The sequence below is a fragment of the Natrix helvetica genome (genome assembly GCF_964273705.1).
Source record: "Natrix helvetica genome assembly, chromosome: 3".
Lineage (NCBI taxonomy): Eukaryota > Metazoa > Chordata > Lepidosauria > Squamata > Natricidae > Natrix > Natrix helvetica.
Genome location: NC_138549.1, coordinates 175,718,836 through 175,737,505, shown reverse-complemented (window position 1 = coordinate 175,737,505; position 18,670 = coordinate 175,718,836). Strand labels below are relative to the sequence as shown.

The 18,670-nt window shown below is 48.5% G+C and overlaps 1 protein-coding gene across 2 annotated transcripts; it reads right to left on the bottom strand.

Annotated features, from left to right (window-relative positions):
- Positions 1 to 57: 57 nt before the first annotated feature.
- Positions 58 to 18,179, bottom strand: REM1 (RRAD and GEM like GTPase 1). 2 transcript variants are annotated; one of them, XM_081949792.1, is made up of 5 exons: positions 18,056 to 18,179; positions 10,098 to 10,500; positions 9,052 to 9,134; positions 4,638 to 4,836; positions 58 to 815 (listed from the first exon to the last, which is right to left on the bottom strand). In XM_081949792.1, exons 2-5 carry the CDS (start codon positions 10,420 to 10,422, stop codon positions 538 to 540), a joined length of 885 nt encoding a protein of 294 aa, XP_081805918.1. In that variant the 5' UTR covers positions 10,423 to 10,500; positions 18,056 to 18,179; the 3' UTR covers positions 58 to 537. The 2 variants fall into 2 exon arrangements, with proteins under 2 accessions (XP_081805918.1, XP_081805919.1); XM_081949793.1 differs by lacking the exon at positions 18,056 to 18,179 and having other exon boundaries at positions 10,098 to 10,637.
- Between the last annotated feature and the right edge of the window lie 491 nt (positions 18,180 to 18,670).

Genomic DNA, 18,670 nt, shown 5'->3' with positions numbered 1-18,670 from the left:
CCATTGCTTCTTGTTCTACCCTCAGGTGCTTTGGAGAATAGTTTGACTCCCTCTTCTTTGTGGCAACCTCTGAGATATTGGAATAATGCTATCATGTCTCCCCTGGTCCTTCTTTCTATTAAACTAGACATGCCCAGTTCCTGCAACCGTTCTTCATATGTTTTAGTCTCCAGTCCCCTAATCATCTTTGTTGCTCTTCTCTGCACTCTTTCTAGAGTCTCCACATCTTTTTTACATCGTGGCGACCAGAACTGAATGCAGTATTCCAAGTGTGGCCTTACCAAGGCGTTATAAAGTGGTATTAACCCTTCACGTGATCTTGATTCTATCCCTCTGTTGATGCAGCCTAGAACTGTGGCAGCTTTTTTGGCAGCTGCTGCACACGGCTGGCTCCTATTTAAACGGTTGTCCACTGGGATTCCCCTTTCACAGTTACGGGCATTTGCAAAGCCATGCTAGGTGCCGAAAGGAAGACCAAGGCCAGACAACTGGGTGGCGAAAGAGGGGCGAGCAAACGAGGAACCCCCTGGTTGTCTCTCACAGCACCGAAAGGTCGTGGCATGACTTGGAACGGACTTTCAGAGCAACTTTCTGGTTGTTGCGTGCCACCAGCCGGTCCAGGAAACGCCGCACTTTCTTGGTGAGGCTCTCCTTGCGTTTGTAGAGCGACATGCGCCGTTCGTTGGCCTCCTTGCTGTCTTGGCGCAGGCGGATCTGCCGCACGACCCCTTCAAAAAGTTCGGTCACGTTGTGTTGGAGAGCGGCGGACGTCTCAATCAACTTGCAGTCGAAAACCACGGCGCAGGCCCGGCCTTCTGCAAGGGAATAAAGGCCAGGTGGTGAGAACCTGCCAGGCAAAAGACGGATGGATGTCTCTGGCCTCTTTTAAAAGCCGGCAAACCTTGGCCACTTTGAGACTTGTGGACTTCAACTCCCAGAGTTCTTCACCCAGCTCTCCCAAAATGGCAGCTTTAAGAGTTGTGGGCTTCAGCGCCACTGAATCGGCTGGGGGATTCTGGGAGTTGAAGTCCACAAGTCTTTTTTTTTTTTAAAGAGATTTATTATTTTTTAGTTGTAAAAATAAGCATTCCATCTTTCCTTAAGCAGTGTGTCGTCTGGGTACAAACATCTCTTGTGCAACATCGTCCCTCTTTTGCCACATCTTTCAAGTTCGTATTAACCTTATTTCCCTAAGTTTAGTTATTATAATACATTGAGCATTTAAACCAGGGGTGTCCAAACTTGGCAACTTTAAGACTTGTGGACTTCAGCTCCCAGAATTCCCCAGCCAGCCGGGGAATTCTGGGAGTTGAAGTCCACAAGTCTTAAAGTTGCCAAGTTTGGACACCCCTGATTTAAACTTTATGGAACTCTCCGTTTTTCTTAATATCGCCTAGTAAAAATATCATATCAACATTAAACATTATTATTCTCATCATACACATACTAACAGTTTTCATCTTATTTATAGAATAATGTGGAAGAATTGTAAATAGGCTAATGCAAGTAGAAATCTAGTTAAAGCTCATTTTCTTTCCCCCCCCCCCACCACATTGGTTATATTATTATAATTATTGTAAATATATTACTGTTATAGTTCATTTGTTAAGTATGTAAAGATTTGTTATTTATTTTTCTTTGGCTTTCCTTTATTTACAATACAATAGCAGAGTTGGAAGGGACCTTGGAGGTCTTCTAGTCCAACCCCCTGCTTAGGCAGGAAACCCTATACTGTTTCAGACAAATGGCTATCCAACATCTTCTTAAAGACTTCCAGTGTTGGAGCATTCAAAACTTCTGGAGGCAACTTCTGTTCCACTGATTAATTGTTCTCACTGTCAGGAAGTTTCTCCTCAGTTCTAAGTTGCTTCTCTCCTTGATTAGTTTCCATCCATTGCTTCTTGTCCTCAGGTGCCTTGGAGAATAGTTTGACTCCCTCTTCTTTGTGGCAACCCCTGAGATATTGGAAGACTTCTATCCTGTCTCCCCTAGTCCTTCTTTCTATTAAACTAGACCTACCCAGTTCCTGCAACCGTTCTTCATATGTTTTAGTCTCCAGTCTCCTAATCCTCTTTGTTGCTCTTCTCTGCACTCTTTCTAGAGTCTCCACATCTTTTCTACATCATGGCGACCAGAACTGAATGCAGTATTCCAAGTGTGGCCTTACCAAGGCGTTATAAAGTGGTATTAACCCTTCACGTGATCTTGATTCTCTCCCTCTGTTGATGCAGCCTAGAACTGTGTTGGCCTTTTTGGCAGCTGCTGTACACGGCTGGCTCCTATTTAAATGGTTGTCCACTAGGACTCCAAGATCCCTTTCACAGTTACTACTGTTGAGCACTATATCTCTATCTAAGTATATTATCTACTTATTTTTTAGCTTTCTTCATTTCCAAACTCCTTTTTTTCTCTCCAACCATGTTTTAGTCTCCAGTCTAGTAAAGGTAGCTTTTGTGCAATACATTCAATCAGGCCAAAAAGGAGTGGGGGGGGAGAGAGAGGGAGAGGGAGAGAGAGAGAGAGAGAGAGAGAGAGAGAGAGAGAGAGAGAGAGAGAGAGAGAGAGAGAGAGAGATGGTGGACCCAAGTGCCAATAAAAAAATCTTTTAAAAGTTTTTTTTTTTTAACTGGCCTCTTAAACTGAATGCAGCACAGAAAGCTTGGTTAGAGTTACTTGTTCCCCGTAGGGGCGTGTTCCTGCCAGCATTACTACTGGTTCGGGGTGCAAAAAAATTTTCCTCCACCATTTGCACTGAAAAAAGATCTGTGCATGCACACATTACATAAGGGGGGGGGGGAAATAACATTTTTGCAATGTTCTGTGCAAAACGAGGACCCAAATTGTTGAGGGCAGGAGGCTGACTTTGCAAACTGCTTAGAGAAGGCTGGAAAGCCCTGTAAAGTGGTATATAAGTCTAAGGGCTATTGCTACATCTACATACATAAAGGCATAACACCAGACGTGGGAAGGGGAAATCAGGAAACCGTTGGCTCACTGATTTTGGCCATGCAGGGGAATTCTCTGCAGAAAACAATTTTGTTTGGAAGAGTTAGCGGCAGAAGGCAACCAGGCCGCCAAAGAAGTCCAGAACTGTCAAAAGCTGACTCTAGCCAGAGCATCGGGAAACTCCAAGAAGCAGCGTTGAGATCGGAAGGGGTGGAGAGGCTGCCTGGGCCAGAGAAGAGAGCAGAATTACGGAGTTGGAAGGGACCTTGGAGGTCTTCTAGTCCAACCCCCTGCTCAGGCAGGAAACCCTTCAGACAAGTCACCGTTCAGTCTCTTCTTAAACGCCTCCGGTGCGCAACGTCTGGTGGCCAGCAGTTCCCCTGGTTAATTCTCTTCGCTGTGAGGAAGTTTCTCTTTAATTCCAGGTTGCTTCTCTCCTGGATGAGTTTCCTTTCCTTGTTTCTTGTCTTGCTTTTGGGAAGAAAAATCTATGGGAAATGGTGGCCCCCTCTCTTCCCTCAAATCTTTCATGTTCTTCTCTTCAGGAGACTACCAGACATTCCCAATCCCTGTAACCCAGGGGTGTCCAAACTTGGGAACTTTAAGACTTGTGGACTTCAACTCCCAGAATTCCCCAGCTGGCTGGGGAATTCTGGGTGTTGAAGTCTACAAGTCTTAAAGTTCCCAAGTTTGGACACCCCTGCTGTAACCATTCTTGGGGGGGGGGGAGCATCATGTTAGGGGTTCTAACTGGTTATCCAACCCCACATTCTCCCAACATTCAAGAACTTCTCCCCCAAGGTCCTTTCCCAAAAGGCAGCTGGAGTAGAAAACATTTCGCTCCTCATTCAAAAAGCTTCTCCAGAGTTAACAGAGTTGGAAGGGACCTTGGAGGTCTTCTAGTCCAACCCCTTGCTCAGGCAGGAAACATTATGCCATTTATTTAGGACTTCCTTCCTTCCTCCCTGTTTGTTCCTTCCTTCTGCTCTTCCTTTCCTTCCCTTTCCTTCCTTCCTTTCCCACCTCCCTCCCTTCCCTGTTCCTTTTCTTCCACCCTTTCTTTCTTTCCTTTCTCTGTTTCTTCCTTCCTCTCTTCCTTCCTTTTCTTCCTTCCTTCCCCTCCTTTTCCTTTTCTTCCACCTTTCTTCCTTAGCTTCCTTCCTCCATGTTTCTTCCTTCCCTTCCTTCCTTCCTTCCCTTCTCTTTTCCTTTTCTTTCACCCTTCCTTCCTTCCTCTCTTCCTTCCTTTCCTTCCTTCCTTTCTTTCCACCCTTTCTTCCTTCCTGTCTTCCTTCCTTCCTACCTGATTTTCTTTCATTTTCTTTCCTTTCCTTTTCTTTTCCGTTTCTTTCTTTGTCTCTTTCTCTTTCTTTCTTTCTTTCTCTCTTTCTTTCTTTCTCTCTGTCTCTGTCTGTCTGTCTGTCTTTCTTTCTTTCTCTCCTTCTTTCTTTCTTTCTCTCTTTCTCTGTCTTTCTTTCTCTCTTTTTCTTTCTTTCTTTCTTTCCTCCCTCCCCCCAAGAACTAAAGAAGCATCTCTGCTGAGAATCAAAACATTTCCAAGGGGGACCCCCCCCCCAAGAAAGTCCAGTTTCCTTTTGAAAAAGCACTTCTGGGACCCCCGTGACCTGAAGGACGGAGACACCCCCCCACACCGTCCTTCGGGACCCGGCTTAAGCCCTTTTCAGACGCACCTTCCACCGAGACCTCTCGCGAGCGCACCAGGTCGGTCTTGTTCCCCACCAGGATGATGGGCAGATCCTCCGCCTGCCGCGTCCTCCGAAGTTGGATGCGCAGCTCCGAAGCGCTTTCGAAGCTGTCCCTGTCGGTGATGGAGTAGACAATCACATAGGCATCGCCCACCTGCATGCAGTGGTTGTCTTCTTCCGACGGCTGCAAGAAGAAGGGACGAGAGAGCGGTGCTCACGAGAGGGGAAGGGTCTCCTCTGCCCTCCGCCCCACCACGAACCACGCCTAGCGTTGTGAGCCAAAAGGGAGGGGAATAAATCTTGGCCTTCTTTTCTTGCTAGCAGTGGTGCGGTGGCCTAGCGGTGGAGCTCTGGCCTCACAATCAGGGGGCTGTGAGTTCGATCCTAGGTAGAGGCAGGTATTTCTCTCTCTGAGAATATATCAGCTGAATGTAACTCCGTACTGGTGACAGGAAGGGCAATGGGCCAGTAACAGGTATGTCAGTTCTATTCAGTTGCCCAGATTCCACCCCGATGCAAGGGATTATGGGGTCATTAAAAGAGGAGGAGTAAGATGAACCGTTTCTTGCTAGCACAAAGTACAGGTAGCCCGCAACTCACCACCTTTGGTTCAGTGACCGTTCGGAGTTACAACGGCCCTGGAAAAGGGGACTTATGGCTGTTTTTAACACTTACAACCACGGGAGCATTCCCACGGTCACGTGATCAAAATTCAGATGCCTGGCAACGAGCTCATATTTACGACGGTCACAGCATCCTGGCGGGTGGGTGGGTAGTGTCACGTGATCCCCTTTTGCGAACTTTGGAGAAGAAAAGTCCACAGGGAAGCCGGGCTCTCCACAAGTAGCTTAAAAACTGCCGTGATCCACTTAACAAAGATGGCAAGGAAGTTTGTAAAATGGGGCAGACAACGGTCTCGCTTAGCAATGGAAATGTTGGGCTCCATTGTGGCTGTACGTTGAGGAGTACCTGTACCCCATCACACAGGTAGATCCGTTTGTGCATGCTGCCAGATGAGGAGAGGACGAAAAGATACCCGTCACTTGATTACCTGAGCACAGGTGATTTCCCAGGAGGGCCTCTGGTGCCACTCAACTGAAGCGCTAAGAATTCATTTCGTTTAATTGAATTCATTTATTTCTTCCCTGACTTTATTATTATTCTTTATATAAATAACTCAAGAGGGCGAAAATGTCCAACACACCTTCCTCCCATTTTCCATACAACAACCCTGTGAGGTGAGATGGGCTGAGACAGAGAGACTGGCCCAAGATCCCCCAGCCACATTTCATATCTAAGGCAGAACTAGAATTCACCGTCTCCTTTATTTATTTATTTATTTATTTATTTAAACTTATTAGTCGCCCCCTCTCCCCACAGGGACTCCTGGCGATTGGCCCAACGTCACCCAGCCAGGTTTCATGTCTAAGGCAGGACTAGAACTCACCGTCTCCTGGTGATTGATCCAAAGTCACCCAGCTAGCTTTCATGCCTAAGGCAGGACTAGAACTCACCGTCTCCTGGTGATTGGCCCAGAGTCACCCAGCTGGCTTTCATTCCTAAGGCAGGACTAGAACTCACCGTCTCCTGGTGATTGACCCAAAGTCACCCAGCTAGCTTTCATGCCTAAGGCAGGACTAGAACTCACCGTCTCCTGGCGATTGGCCCAAAGTCACCCAGGTGGCTTTCATGCCTAAGGCAGGACTAGAACTCACTGTCTCCTGGTGATTGGCCCAACGTCACCCAGATGGCTTTCATGCCTAAGGCAGGACTAGAACTCCCAGTCTCCTGGTGATTGGCCCAAAGTCACCCAGCTGGCTTTCATGCCTAAGGCAGGACTAGAACTCCCAGTCTCCTGGTGATTGGCCCAACGTCACCCAGGTGGCTTTCATGCCTAAGGCAGGACTAGAACTCACTGTCTCCTGGTGATTGGCCCAGAGTCACCCAGCTGGCTTTCATTCCTAAGGCAGGACTAGAACTCACCGTCTCCTGGTGATTGGCCCAGAGTCACCCAGCTAGCTTTCATGCCTAAGGCAGGACTAGAACTCACCGTCTCCTGGCGATTGGCCCAACGTCACCCAGATGGCTTTCATGCCTAAGGCAGGACTAGAACTCACCGTCTCCTGGTGATTGGCCCAAAGTCACCCAGGTGGCTTTCATGCCTAAGGCAGGACTAGAACTCACTGTCTCCTGGTGATTGGCCCAACGTCACCCAGATGGCTTTCATGCCTAAGGCAGGACTAGAACTCCCAGTCTCCTGGTGATTGGCCCAAAGTCACCCAGCTGGCTTTCATGCCTAAGACAGGACTAGAACTCCCAGTCTCCTGGTGATTGGCCCAACGTCACCCAGGTGGCTTTCATGCCTAAGGCAGGACTAGAACTCACTGTCTCCTGGTGATTGGCCCAGAGTCACCCAGCTGGCTTTCATTCCTAAGGCAGGACTAGAACTCACCGTCTCCTGGTGATTGGCCCAGAGTCACCCAGCTAGCTTTCATGCCTAAGGCAGGACTAGAACTCACCGTCTCCTGGCGATTGGCCCAACGTCACCCAGATGGCTTTCATGCCTAAGGCAGGACTAGAACTCACCGTCTCCTGGTGATTGGCCCAAAGTCACCCAGGTGGCTTTCATGCCTAAGGCAGGACTAGAACTCACTGTCTCCTGGTGATTGGCCCAACGTCACCCAGATGGCTTTCATGCCTAAGGCAGGACTAGAACTCTCCGTCTCCTGGTGATTGGCCCAAAGTCACCCAGCTGGCTTTCATGCCTAAGGCAGGACTAGAACTCCCAGTCTCCTGGTGATTGGCCCAAAGTCACCCAGCTGGCTTTCATGCCTAAGGCAGGACTAGAACTCCCAGTCTCCTGGTGATTGGCCCAACGTCACCCAGGTGGCTTTCATGCCTAAGGCAGGACTAGAACTCACTGTCTCCTGGTGATTGGCCCAAAGTCACCCAGCTGGCTTTCATGCCTAAGGCAGGACTAGAACTCCCAGTCTCCTGGTGATTGGCCCAACGTCACCCAGGTGGCTTTCATGCCTAAGGCAGGACTAGAACTCACTGTCTCCTGGTGATTGGCCCAGAGTCACCCAGCTGGCTTTCATTCCTAAGGCAGGACTAGAACTCACCGTCTCCTGGTGATTGGCCCAGAGTCACCCAGCTAGCTTTCATGCCTAAGGCAGGACTAGAACTCACCGTCTCCTGGCGATTGGCCCAACGTCACCCAGATGGCTTTCATGCCTAAGGCAGGACTAGAACTCACCGTCTCCTGGTGATTGGCCCAGAGTCACCCAGCTGGCTTTCATGCCTAAGGCAGGACTAGAACTCACCGTCTCCTGGTGATTGGCCCAGAGTCACCCAGATGGATTTCATTCCTAAGGCAGGACTAGAACTCACCGTCTCCTGGTGATTGGCCCAGAGTCACCCAGCTGGCTTTCATGCCTAAGGCGGGACTAGAACTCTCCGTCTCCTGGTGATTGGCCCAAAGTCACCCAGCTGGCTTTCACCCCTAAGGCGGGACTAGAACTCACTGTCTCCTGGTGATTGGCCCAAAGTCACCCAACTGGCTTTCATTCCTAAGGCAGGACTAGAACTCTCCGTCTCCTGGTGATTGGCCCAAAGTCACCCAGCTGGCTTTCATTCCTAAGGCAGGACTAGAACTCTCCGTCTCCTGGTGATTGGCCCAAAGTCACCCAACTGGCTTTCATTCCTAAGGCAGGACTAGAACTCTCCGTCTCCTGGTGATTGGCCCAAAGTCACCCAGCTGGCTTTCATGCCTAAGGCGGGACTAGAACTCTCCCTCTCCTGGTGATTGACCCAAATTCACCCAACTGGCTTTCATGCCTAAGGCGGGACTAGAACTCTCCCTCTCCTGGTGATTGACCCAAATTCACCCAGTCGGGTTCCATGCCTAAGGCAGGACTAGAACTCTTGGTCTCCAGCTTTCTAGTCTGGGTCCTTAACCAACAGACCGAAGCAAAAGCCTTTTGCAAAGTTTGATAGTGTCTACATCACTGTTTTCTCAACCTTGACAACAGGTTGGTCCAGTCCCTCTCTCAGACCAGCCCACCTCACAGGGCTGTTGTTGTTGTTGAGGGGGGAGTAGGAGGAGAATGTTGTGTTGGATATATTGAAAGTGTGGTATGCAACGAAATTTCATCGTAATATAGGCCACTTTGTGTACATTTAAAGCGACATTAAAGTGATTCTAAGTTTAAATATATTCAGTCCCTTTGCTAAAATAATAACTTTGGGAGACCAACAGAGAAGTAAGTAAATTTTGCCCACCGGTTAGGAAGAGCTCTTTGCAAATTTTCTCCAGCTGAGAAATATGCAGCCTCCCTTACCTGTCTGAGAAAGGTAACTCTCCTGGCCTGGGTCTTTGGGCCAGATTACTTCCACCTACCTTCTTTCCAGCTTCCCAAGTGTCAATCACCACCAGCGTGGTCTCCTCCCCGTCCACGGACAAGGTGCGCTCAAAGGTGTCATCTGGAAGAAAGCGAACACAGAACCGGGTGCAATGGTGATTAATCGCTTCAGAATCTTCTTCTATGCATATAAAAATGGCTGTGTGCATGTATGTACATTCCAGCGTAACTCTGGAACGCCTCGAGCAATTTCAACCAAACTTGGTACACAGATGACTTACAATCTGGAAACAAATACTGGGGAGGGGGGACGACGACACCCCTAACACCCCTCTGTTTGTGCTGTTAAGATACAGCCTGTTGTGCCTTAAAATGGCTTCTACTGTACTGCTGTAAAATGGCTTCTACTATGCAGCACAGTGGAGTTGCTATGGTAACGGCTTCACAGTACTCCACAAGGGGGCTCCCTCTGGTAAGAGGGAAAATCCAATGTTAGAAATTACTTTTGGTCGGGATATTTTCCCCCTATAAATAAATATCCACTACTGGTTTTACTACTGGTTCTCCGGAAATGGAGGGTGGGGTGTGGAAAGAAAGAAAGAAAGAAAGAAGGAAAGAAAGAAAGAAAGAAAGAAAGAAAGAAAGAAAGAGGGAGGGAGGGAGGGAGGGAGGGAGAGAGAGAGAGAGAAAGAAAGAAAGAAAAAGAAAGAAAGAAAGAAAGAAGAAAGAATGAAAGAAAGAAGGAAGGAAGGAAAGAGAGAGAAAGAAAGAAAGAAAGAAAGAAAGAAAGAAAGAGGGAGGGAGGGAGGGGGGAGGAAGGAAGGGAAAAGGGAGGGGAAGGAAGGAATACAAACCTGGCACTAGACACAGCTTCAGAGGATAATCCAGGGCTGGAAGCACCTGGAGGTCATCTAGTCCAACCCTGCTTCAGCAGGACATGGTTAAAGTGAGTTTCTTTTGATCCCCCAGTCACACGACTACATAGCCATGCCCACCCAGTCACATGAGCCCCCCCACCAAGCCACACCCCACACCGAACCGGTAGGAAAAAAACCTGGAGATTTCACCGCTGCCACCGACCTACCTCTCTGCTGCTCCAGGGAGTCCTTTTCTTGGACCCCGGCAAAAAGGCTCACCAGGCTGCTCTTGCCCACCCCGGGGTCGCCAAGCAGCACCACGCGGTAGAGGGAGCCACTGGATTCCTCCGAGCCGGAGGATTCGGACCGCCAGCCTCTACAGGGCTCCGGCAGGCGGGCTCGGGGTTGCCAGGATAAGGACTGCCCCAACTGGGGGTGGCCGAGCTCAGCCTGCCTGCTCCCGGGGTTCAGCTTCCCTCGGTGGGACGTCGGGAGGGGGGTGCTGGCCCGTCGCTGGCAGGGACCTCCGGGGCTCCCCCGCTGGAAGTTCATCTTTTGCCCTGGAGAATCGGTCCACGGTTAGCTCGGCTGCTCTGGCGAAAGAGGGGGCCCAGCTCTCCTGCAAAGGCCCTGAATCCAGGACGAGAAACGACGGATGGAAACTCATCAGCCTGGGATTCAGGAGGAATTTCCTAACAGTGAGGACAATTCACCCGTGGAACTGCTTGCCACCAGAAGTTGTGGGTGCTTCAACACTGGAGGTTTTCAAGAAGAGATTGGAGAACCGTTTGTCTGGGATGTTATAGAACAGGGATGGCTAATCTTTTTTTTTATTATTTTATTTTTATTTTTAAATAAAGAAACACAAACCAAACATAAGACATAAAACAATCTTCCAGTTACTGTACATCAAGCGTGTCGGTTGGTTACAAAACCTTTGTGCATCCTCTCCATATTCCTCACTTACAATTTATATAAAATCTCATATTATCAATCTAGTATACACACACACACACACACGTATGTATGTATGTATGTATGTATGTATGAATGTATGTATGTATGTATGTATGTATGTATGTATGTATGTATGTATGTATGTATTCGGCTCACTCCAGGAGACCATCCAGGCAGAAAACCATATTTTTAATGTTGTTGCCTTTGTTACATTTGTGTTCTATTTGTGCTAATAAATAAATAAAGGGAGACCAGTATAGATCTATTTCAAGCTGTTTAGCTCTCATCAGCTAGCCACGTTCAAATCCCAGTAAGTGTATGGCTAGCTGATGAGAGCTAAATAGCTTGAAATAGATCTATACTGGTCTCCCTTTATTTATTTATCAGCACGAATACAACATATTGTGTGTGTGTGTGTGTGTGTGTGTGTATTCATTTCTTCATTTTATGTGAGATATTCTAAATTTTGAATTAATTTATATTATGACATTTCATTACATCATCCTAAATCCATCCAATAGTAGTACATCTTTATATTACATTCTGTATCATTGTCTCTAGCATATTTCATTTCCATACATTTTTGTCTTAACCATTGATAAAATAAATCCCATATCGTATAAAATTGTTCATCTTCTTGTTCTCTGATTTCAAAGGTCAATTTGCTCATTTCAGCACATTCCATTATTTTCTGAATGGCTTCCTCCTGCGTTGAGTATTTTCCCGTTTTTTCCCATTTTTGGCAAATACTATTCCAGCCGCTGTTAACACATTTACAATCAAACAATTCAATTGTCTACTGTATGTTTCTGGTGTGATTCCCAATAAAAAAATACCCCTGGTTTAAAGTCTGTGTGTTTTTCTATCATTTTTCCAACCGTGCACGAAAGGGACGGCTAACGTTTTTGTTGTCACATGCCGAAAACGGGTACATGTGTAACAGCATGCGCCTGCACCCATAATGCAATGTGCATGCGACCCTCCCACGCCCCTGACCCAGAGGCAGAGACTCGTGGCAGAGACTCGAAAATTAGCTGGTCGGTGGGAGGCCCGGAGAGAGGGCTCTGGGTGCCACTTGTGACACATATCTCAGAGGTTGCCAATATCTCAGGGGTTGCCACAAAGAAGAGGGAGTCAAGCTATTCTCCAAAGCACCTGAGGGTAGAACAAGAAGCAATGGGTGGAAACTAATCAAGGAGAGAAGCAACTTAGAACTGAGGAGAAACTTCCTGACAGTTAGAACAATTAAACCAGTGGAACAGAAGTTGCATCCAGAAGTTGTGAATGCCCCAACACTGGAAGTCTTTAAGAAGATGTTGGATAGGCATTTGTCTGAAACGGTATAGGGTTTCCTGCCTAGGCAGGGGGTTGGACTAGAAGACCTCCAAGGTCCCTTCCAACTCTGCTATTGTCTTGTCTTGTCTTGTCTTGTATTATTGTACATGTGCCATAAGTTGCCATCATGGGTATAGGATCTCTTGCACTTAGAAGACCTCCAAGGTCCCTTCCAGTCCTAAAACTCTATAACTTGACTGTTCTGCAAATGACAACTCTTCCTCTGACCTTGAAAGCCTTCGGTGTCCAAACTAGGGGGGCGGGAGGACGGGACAAGACAGCAGTCTTCCAAAATTTGAGGGGCTGCCACAAAGAAGAGGTGGAGGGCTTGCTTTCCAAAGCCCCCGAAAGGCAGGAGAAGAAACAACAATGACTGGAAACTAATCAAGGAGAAAATAACAGAATAATAGATTCAGAAGGGACGTTGGAGGTCATCTAGTCCAACCCCTTGCTCGGGCAGGAAACCCTTATACCGTTTGAGACAAGTTGGTCATCCAATCTCTTCTTCAAAAAATCCAGTTCTCCAAAGGACCAGAAAGCAAGACAAAGATGCAACGGATGGAAACCAATCAAAGAGAGAAGCAACCTGGAGCTAAGGAGGAATTTCCTGACAGTCAGGACAATTAACCAATGGAACTGCCCGCTACCAGAAGTTGTGGGTGCTCAACGTTTTTAAGAAGAGATTGGACAATCTGGAATGGTCTAGGCTCTAGGTAGTCCTTGATTTACAACAGTTTATTTTAGTGGCCTGTTCAGGGTTACAACAGCACTGAGGAAAGCGACGTCTATGGGGCAAGGCTCACTTAACAAATGTTTATACAATACAATAGTAGAGTTGGAAGGGACCTTGGAGGTCTTCTAGTCCAACCCCCTGCCTAGGCAGGAAACCCTATACCGTTTCAGACAAACAGCTATCCAACATCTTCTTAAAGACTTCCAGTGTTGGGGCATTCACTTAGCAATATAAATTTTGGGCTCAATTGTGGTCGTTAACTTGAGGACTACCTGTATTGTGCTCCTCACATGCACAATGTCTTTGTTTTTTGTCCTTGGTTCACAATTTAACACACACCGAGAGATAAGGCCTTAGTAAGATCACACCTGGAATATTATATCCGTTTTTGGTCACCAGACTACAAAAAAGATCTTACAATACAATAATACAATACAATAGTAGAGTTGGAAGGGACCTTGGAGGTCTTCTAGTCCAACCCCCTGCCTAGGCAGGAAACCCTATACCGTTTCAGACAAATGGCTATCCAACATCTTCTTAAAGACTTCCAGTGTTGGGGCATTCACAACTTCTGGAGGCAACTTCTGTTCCTCTGATTCATTGTTCTAACTGTCAGGAAGTTTCTCCTCCGTTCTAAGTTGCTTCTCTCCTTGATTAGTTTCCACCCATTGCTTCTTGTTCTGCCCTCAGGTGCCTTGGAGAATAGTTTGACTCCCTCTTCTTTGGGGCAACCTCTGTGGCAACCTAGAAATCTTGAGACTCTAGAAAGAGTGCAGAGAAGAGCAAGAAAGAGGATGAGGGGACTGGAGGCTCAAATATACGACGAACGGTTGCAGGAACCGGGCCTGGCTAGTCTAGTGAGGAGAAGGACCAGGGGAGACAGGAGAGCATCTTCCAATATTGGAGGGGCTGCCACAGAGAGGAGGGGGTCAAGCTGTTTTCCAAGGCACCTGAAGGCCAGATGAGGAATAATAATGGATGGAAACTGACCAAGGAGAGATTCAACCTAGAAATAAGGAGGAATTTTCTGACCGTGAGAACCATCATCCCATGGAACAGAAGTGGCCTTCGGAGGTTGTGGGAGCTTCATCCCTGGAGGCTTTCAAGAAGAGACTGGACTGCCATCGGTCAGAAATGGTGTCGGGTCTCCTGCTTGGGCCGGGGGTTGGACTAGATGACCTCCAAGGTTCCTTCCAACTGTTATTCTATATTCAATGGAACAGAAGTTGCCTTCGGAGGTTGTGGGAGCTTCATCACTGGAGGCTTTCAAGAAGAGACTGAACTGCCACCTGTCAGAAATGGTGTAAGGTCTCCAACTAGGGAGGGGGGGTTGGACTAGATGACCTCCAAGGTCCCTTCCCACTCTGTTCATCTGTAATTGTCAGAGAGGGGATGCTGATACAGCTAATCCTCAGCTGACAAGCATTCATGTAGTTACCCTTCGAACTCAAAACACCTCTGGAAAAACTGACTTACGACCATGTTTCAACTTACAACCGTTGCAGCATTCCACCCCCCTCCCCCAGCCACGTGTCCAAAATTCAGGCGCTTGGCAACTTGGCATGTATTCATATAGCGTCCCGGGAATCTCAGAATCCTCCATTTTTGCAACCTTCCAATGAACAAAGTCAAGGGGGAAACCCAGATCCACTCAAGGACCACATGACCAACTGCACAACTCCGCAATTCACTTAATAACGGTGGCAAGAGAGGTCGTAAAATGGGGCAAAGCTCCTGCCTCGTTTAGCAACGGAAATTTTGGGACTCCCCTGGTGGTTGTAAGTCGAAATTCCCCTGCAGTTCCAGCTGGTTCGTGCATTTTTAAATTTATTTGCCAGGTAAGACAAAGGTGACTATTTGCTCCCTCCCACAACACACAACGAAACAACGCCTGTGTCTTTTGCTCCCCCCCCAAAGTCAGCTCCACCTGGAAGCAAAATCTTGAATTTCTTGCACTGATCTCAGAAAACAGACAGGATATACTTCCTTTATGCTCCTTCCTTCCAATTCCTCATGACAACCATTATATGACTCATGCATTCCTTTTTGCTTTTTTAGAATGGAATTAGAATGGACTAGAGCTGGAAGGGGCCTTGGAGGTCCTCTAGTCCAGCACCCTGCTCAAGCAGGAGACACTTACAGAATAACAGAATAACAAGAGTTGGAAGGGGCCTTGGAGGTCCTCTAGTCCAGCACCCTGCTCAAGCAGGAGACACTTACAGAATAACAGAATAACAAGAGTTGGAAGGGACCTTGGAGGTCTTCTAGTCCATCCCCCTGCTCAAGCAGGAGACCCTTACGGAATTACAGAATAACAGAGTTGGAAGGGACCTTGGAGGTCTTCTAGTCCATCCCCCTGCTAAAGCAGGAGACCTTTACAGAATAACAGAATAACAAGTGTTGGAAGGGACCTTGGAGGTCCTCTAGCCCAACCCTCTGCTCAAGCAGGAGACCCTTACAGAATAACAGAATAACAAGAGTTGGAAGGGGCCTTGGAGGTCCTCTAGTCCAACCCCCTGCTCAAGCAGGAGACACTTACGGAATAACAGAATAACAAGAGTTGGAAGGGACCTTGGAGGTCTTCTAGTCCATCCCCCTGCTCAAGCAGGAGACCCTTACGGAATTACAGAATAACAGAGTTGGAAGGGACCTTGGAGGTCTTCTAGTCCATCCCCCTGCTAAAGCAGGAGACCTTTACAGAATAACAGAATAACAAGTGTTGGAAGGGACCTTGGAGGTCTTCTAGTCCATCCCCCTGCTAAAGCAGGAGACCTTTACAGAATAACAGAATAACAAGTGTTGGAAGGGACCTTGGAGGTCCTCTAGCCCAACCCTCTGCTCAAGCAGGAGACCCTTACAGAATAACAGAATAACAAGAGTTGGAAGGGACCTTGGGGGTCCTCTAGCCCAACCTTCTGCTCAAGCAGGAGACCCTTACAGAATAACAGAATAACAGAGTTGGAAGGGACCTTGGAGGTCTTCTAGTCCAACCCTCTGCTCAAGCAGGAGACCCTTACAGAATAACAGAATAACAAGAGTTGGAAGGGACCTTGGAGGTCTTCTAGTCCAACCTTCTGCTCAAGCAGGAGACCCTTACAGAATAACAGAATAACAAGAGTTGGAAGGGACCTTGGAGGTCTTCTAGTCCAACCCTCTGCTCAAGCAGGAGACCCTTACAGAATAACAGAATAACAAGAGTTGGAAGGGACCTTGGAGGTCTTCTAGCCCAACCTTCTGCTCAAGCAGGAGACCCTTACAGAATAACAGAATAACAAGAGTTGGGAGGGACCTTGGAGGTCTTCTAGTCCATCCCCCTGCTCAAGCAGGAGACCCTTACAGAATATCAGAATAACAAGAGTTGGAAGGGACCTTGGAGGTCTTCTGGTCCAGCCCCCCACTCAAGCAGGAGACCCTGCCTATACCATTTCAGACAAATGACTGTATATCTCTTCTTAAAAACCTCTAGTGACGAAGCACCCACAACTTCTGGTGGCAAGCAGTTCCACTGGTTAATTCTGAATAACAAAGTTGGAAGGGACCTTGGAGGTCTTCTAGTCCAACCCTCCCTGCTCAGGTAGGAGGCCTCATAACATCCCAGACAAATGGTTGTCCAATCCCTTCTTGAAAACTTCCAGTGATGGAGAACCCAAAACGTCTGGTGACAAGCAGTTCCACTGGTTAATTCTTCTCACTGTCAAGAAATTTCTCTTTAGTTCTAGGTGGCTTCTCTCCTCGCTTAGTTTAGTCTTAATTTTATGGAGGAGGAGGAGAGACAAAGAAAAAAAGGAGGGGAGAAAGAGAGGAAAAAAGAGAAAGAGGAAGAAGAGAAAGAAGAAGAGACAACGAAGAAAAAAGGAGAGAAAAAGTAGAGGAAAGAGGAAGGAGAGGAAGAGGAAGACAAGAAAAATATGAGAAAAAGAAGAAGAGGAAGAAGGAGAGGAAGGAGGAGGAGGAGGTAATTTATTCAGAAAAATCTGACCTCAGAGGTCTTCTAGTCCAACCCCCTGCTCAGGCTCAGGCAGGAGACAGAGTTAAATAAAAGAATCACCAAGCCCATCATCCTTTTGCATCCTTCAGTGCATTTTCTCTCTGTCTCTCTCTTTCTTTCTCTTTCCCTCTCTCTTTCATTCTCTCTATCTCTGTCTGTCTCTCTGTCTCTGTATCGATCTCTTTCTCTCTGTGTGTGACTTTTTCTCTTTCTCTCTCTCTCTCTGTCTCTCTCTATCTCTCTCTCTTTCTCTCTGTGACTCTGTCTCTCCCTCCCTCCCTCCCTCCCTCCCTCCCTCTCCGGGTTTCAATCCAGCTCTGGTTTCTTGCCAGGACACCAGTAACCCAACGCCGGGCAGGCTGGTTTCGCCAGCTCCCAACTTCCAAAACACGGTTAAAAATTTAAAAAGGGAAGCGGTCTCCGATTGTCTCGCGCGGCATAAAGTTACACGCTCGTCCCGCGACCGCTGACCGCCTCCGACTTGCCTATCGGCCGCCGCCTCCGGAAGCCCTGGCTCTAGTAAGGCTCAGGGAAAAAGAGGCGAAGGTGCACCTGAGCATGTGCAAAGCGCAGGGCCCTGCTTTCCCACGGAGGTTATCCCCAAAGGGGCCGCGCGCTTAGATTCTGGGAGTCTCTGATCCAGGCGTTTCCAACCTTGGCAACTGTTAAGACTGGTGGACTTGGAGTCCAGAAGTCTTAAAAGTTAACAAATAACAGAGTTGGAAGGGACCTTGTAGGTCATCTAGTCCAACCCCCCGCCCAAGCTGGAGATCCTACACTATCTCTGACAAATGGCAGTCCAGTCTCTTCTTGAAAGCCTCCAGGGATGAAGCTCCCATAACTTTCGAAGGCAACTTCTCTTCCGTCGCTTGATGGTTCTTCCAAAGTTGCCAAAGTTAGAGACCCCCGCTCTACCCTCTTCACTGGGGGTCCCGAATCCTTCCACCTCCCCAGAAACCTCGCGAAAAGCGAGTCACGGGTGTGAAAGATTTCCAGGGCACTTTGCATGGCCTCGGGGGTCCTCTCGCCCGCATTGGGGGGGGAGGGAAGGGGGGGGCTCTAAAAGTCGCGGGGGGGCCTCCCACTGGAGCGGTGGCCGAGACCACCCCCCCACGCGCCGCTTTTCAAGTTTGGGGGGTGGGAGGGAAGCTGGCCGCCAGTCCCCGGCTTACCAGCTCGACGGGTCGCTCCCGGGGGTCTTCCGACCGTGCCCCCAACTTTGCGCCCGGTCCAGCCCTTCCCGTTTCATGGCGCAGCGCCGGCCGCGACGGGGCAGGGCAGGCGGGGATCTTTTAAGCGGAGCGGAGCCGCCCCCGCCCCGTCGCAGCTGCGGGCGGGACACACCCCCTGCGGCCCAAGTAGACCCCCCTCCTTCCCTTCCTCCCCCTTCCCGCCGCCGCCCTTCCCAAAGAGGGCGAGAAGGGCGCATCCAGACTGCTGGGCAAGGGGTCTCCTGGGCTGAGCTGTGGGAGGAAAGCCGAACCCTGCAGGGCTGGGGGCTGCGGAGACCCTAGAACTGAGAACTGATGCCCTGCGGGCACAAGTCTGGGTATCAGCCCCGTCTGCCATGGAGAAAACCCAGGTTGGCACTGGTCTTAGCTGCCTCCACTCGGCGCTGCCAAGCTGGTTTTCCTTAAGACTCTCCCATTCCTTTCGGAAGGGGAAATAACAGAACCGAATAACGAAGTTGGAGGGACCTTAGAGGTCTTCTAGTCCAACCCCCTGCTCAAGCAGGAGACCCTGTGCCATTCCAGACAAATGGATCGCCAGTCTCTTCTTGAAAGCCT

What these genes read in the sequence shown, in the direction of transcription:
- REM1 (XM_081949792.1), bottom strand. Translation starts at nt 10,422, where the DNA reads ATGAACTTCCAGCGGGGGAGCCCCGGAGGTCCCTGCCAGCGACGGGCC. An exon ending in CTTGGGAAGCTGGAAAGAAG is followed by an intron (nt 4,837 to 9,051) that starts GTAGGTGGAAGT and finishes TTCTTCTTGCAG; the next exon opens with CCGTCGGAAGAAGACAACCA. An exon ending in GCGAGAGGTCTCGGTGGAAG is followed by an intron (nt 816 to 4,637) that starts GTGCGTCTGAAA and finishes ATTCCCTTGCAG; the next exon opens with AAGGCCGGGCCTGCGCCGTG.